Genomic DNA, 2,865 nt, shown 5'->3' with positions numbered 1-2,865 from the left:
AATCTCCCTGGATTAAAACCGTCTGCTAAACTGAATTGTACATCTGTAATTGTAGTGTTGGTCATTACATCATGGACCACATGAAAGACTAGAATTAGGGGAGTGGGTCATTATGGACATTAGGGGAGTGGGTCATTACATGGACATTAGGCGGGTGGGTCTGGGCTGTTTGAAGGAATAATACTTATGGCTCCATCAGTGCCAGATGTGCTTCCTGAGCTCCTCCTCTGGTGTGCTTACTAAAACATTCCACTGAAGCTTTGGGGAATAAATGTGCTTCACTATAGCCTGGTCTAGTGTCTCTGTCTGAATCTGCTGGTCCCTCACTTCACTATAGCCTGGTCTAGTTACTGGTCCCTCACTTCACTGCTAGCCTGGTCTAGTTACTGGTCCCTCACTTCACTGCTAGCCTGGTCTAGTTACTGGTCCCTCACTTCACTGCTAGCCTCTCTGTGTGAATCTGAATCTGCAGGGACTGAACTGCACCTTCCAGACAAAATGAGAGCTCTTCTTGTGGTGTTGGTTGTTGCGGCGTTGGCCTGCTTTTCCAGCGCTCAACATCAGGCGCTGATTGACTACTTGGAGAGGAGACTGCTGGCGATCGAGGTAAGACTCACTCCTTCTTTAGCTGGATGCATTCTGGAACCCGAGGCACCGGAGTAGAGGCTCAGGAACATTTTCCAGAGAGGGACGGGGGATTCGATCAGCGGAATGCAGATGTGGAGAGAGAGAGAGAAATGGTCAAGGAAGAAGTAACAGAAATGCAGCTCCTCTTGAAACCTACTGGTTCAAGAGACAGACTGGAAAAGATGTACAAAGAAAGCTGAATTGGTTCATGTCAATGAGGATTAATTATATCTTAAAGGAGCAATTTGTCAAATCTGATGCAATCAAGTACAGTAGCCTAGTTGATACATGAAGGTCATTATGATTTATTCTGCCTTTCTACAGTATTTGTTTTAGTCTGCTGTATGGGAGCAAAAAGCTTATTGTCACTGTGTGTGTGTGCGCGCGTGCGTGTGTGCGTGCGTGCGTGCGTGCGTGTTGCCAGTGAGACACAGAGACAGCTTTGGTTTGCTTATTAACCCATTAAGGCCCGCATTCTCTCTTCATTTAGTTCGTTATTCAACTTCACACTGAAAATTTAAAAACTTTTTGTTCACTGATGCTTGTTTTAAAATGTGTACGTTTAAAAACAATCACTTCAAATAACTATGTAATTTATGACATTTTAAATTAGACATCTTGTCAAATGTTTCAGATGAAATGAGATGTGTTTAATGTTGGATGGCAAATGGCAAATATAGTCCAACACAATAGTCAAAACTGTTATCCAAATCACTGAAGACTTGAGACCAAAAATTCACAAAATGTCAGGCATGGTTGACATATGATATGTATTTGACACATAGGTTGACATATGATATGTATTTGACACATAGGTTGACATATATGTATTTGACACATAGGTTGACATATGATATGTATTTGAAATTGACACAAATGCTGAATAAATGACGGTTGAAAACCACTGATTTTCTGAGAAAACGTATATTACCCAAATCTAAAATGACACACATCACATGCTCTTAATGTTTTGACACATTCAAGATTCAATTCAATGTGTTATTATTTTATCCAAGTGAAAAAGTACAGAAAGCAGTGAGTCAGAGGTACAGTAAGAGGTACAGTAAGCCAGTTCCCAGACGGAATCATTTCCTGGAAACTAAACTACTGGAGCAGAAATAAAACCACAAGGTAACCTTTACAGAAATGAAAAGGGAAAAACGTGAAGCTGGAACTGGGGGTTGCATCAGGACTGTTAAAATATCAGTGGTTCTTCAAAGCTTTTCATGTCAAGGACCCCCACAAACATGTCGTGGTTCAGGGACCCCCACAAACATGTTGTGCTTCAGGGACCCCCACACATATGTTGTGCTTCAGGGACCCCCACAAACATGTTGTGCTTCAGGGACCCCCACACATATGTTGTGGTTCAGGGACCCCCACAAACATGTTGTGCTTCAGGGACCCCCACACATATGTTGTGCTTCAGGGACCCCCACAAACATGTTGTGCTTCAGGGACCCCCACACATATGTTGTGGTTCAGGGACCCCCACACATATTGTGTTCTTCAGGGACCCCCACACATATGTTGTGGTTCAGGGACCCCCACAAACATGTTGTGCTTCAGGGACCCGCACACATATTGTGTTCTTCAGGGACCCCCACACATATTGTGTTCGGGGACCCCCACACATATTGTGTTCAGGGACCCCCACACATATTGTGTTCGGGGACCCCCACACATATTGTGTTCAGGGACCCCCACACATATCTTCAGGGACCCCCACACATATTGTGTTCAGGGACCCCCACACATATCTTCAGGGACCCCCACACATATCTTCAGGGACCCCCACACATATTGTGTTCAGGGACCCCCACACATATCTTCAGGGACCCCCACACATATCTTCAGGGACCCCCACACATATTGTCTTCAGGGACCCCCACACATATTGTGTTCAGGGACCCCCACACATATCTTCAGGGACCCCCACACATATTATGTTCAGGGACCCCCACACATATCTTCAGGGACCCCCACACATATTGTGTTCAGGGACCCCCAAACATATTGTGTTCAGGGACCCCCACACATATTGTGTTCAGGGACCCCCACACATATTGTGTTCAGGGACCCCCACACATATTGTGTTCAGGGACCCCCACACATATCTTCAGGGACCCCCACACATATCTTCAGGGACCCCCACACATATCTTCAGGGACCCCCACACATATCTTCAGGGACCCCCACACATATCTTCAGGGACCCCCAAACATATTGTGTTCAGGG

General features: G+C 45.3%; 1 protein-coding gene across 1 annotated transcript in view; it reads left to right on the top strand.

The window, feature by feature from the left end:
- Nucleotides 1-456: 456 nt before the first annotated feature.
- olfml3b (olfactomedin-like 3b) overlaps nt 457-2,865 on the top strand; it is a gene marked incomplete at its 3' end in the record, with an annotated part of 13,320 nt that continues 10,911 nt past the window's right edge. The window contains exon 1 of the mRNA XM_079490915.1: nt 457-606. Coding sequence (XP_079347041.1) covers nt 499-606 — 108 coding nt within the window. The 5' untranslated portion in view covers nt 457-498. The remainder of the gene's footprint in view (nt 607-2,865) is intronic.

Source organism: Electrona antarctica, assembly GCF_951216825.1.
Source record: "Electrona antarctica genome assembly, chromosome: 21".
Lineage (NCBI taxonomy): Eukaryota > Metazoa > Chordata > Actinopteri > Myctophiformes > Myctophidae > Electrona > Electrona antarctica.
This window is presented reverse-complemented; position numbering and strand designations above follow the sequence as displayed.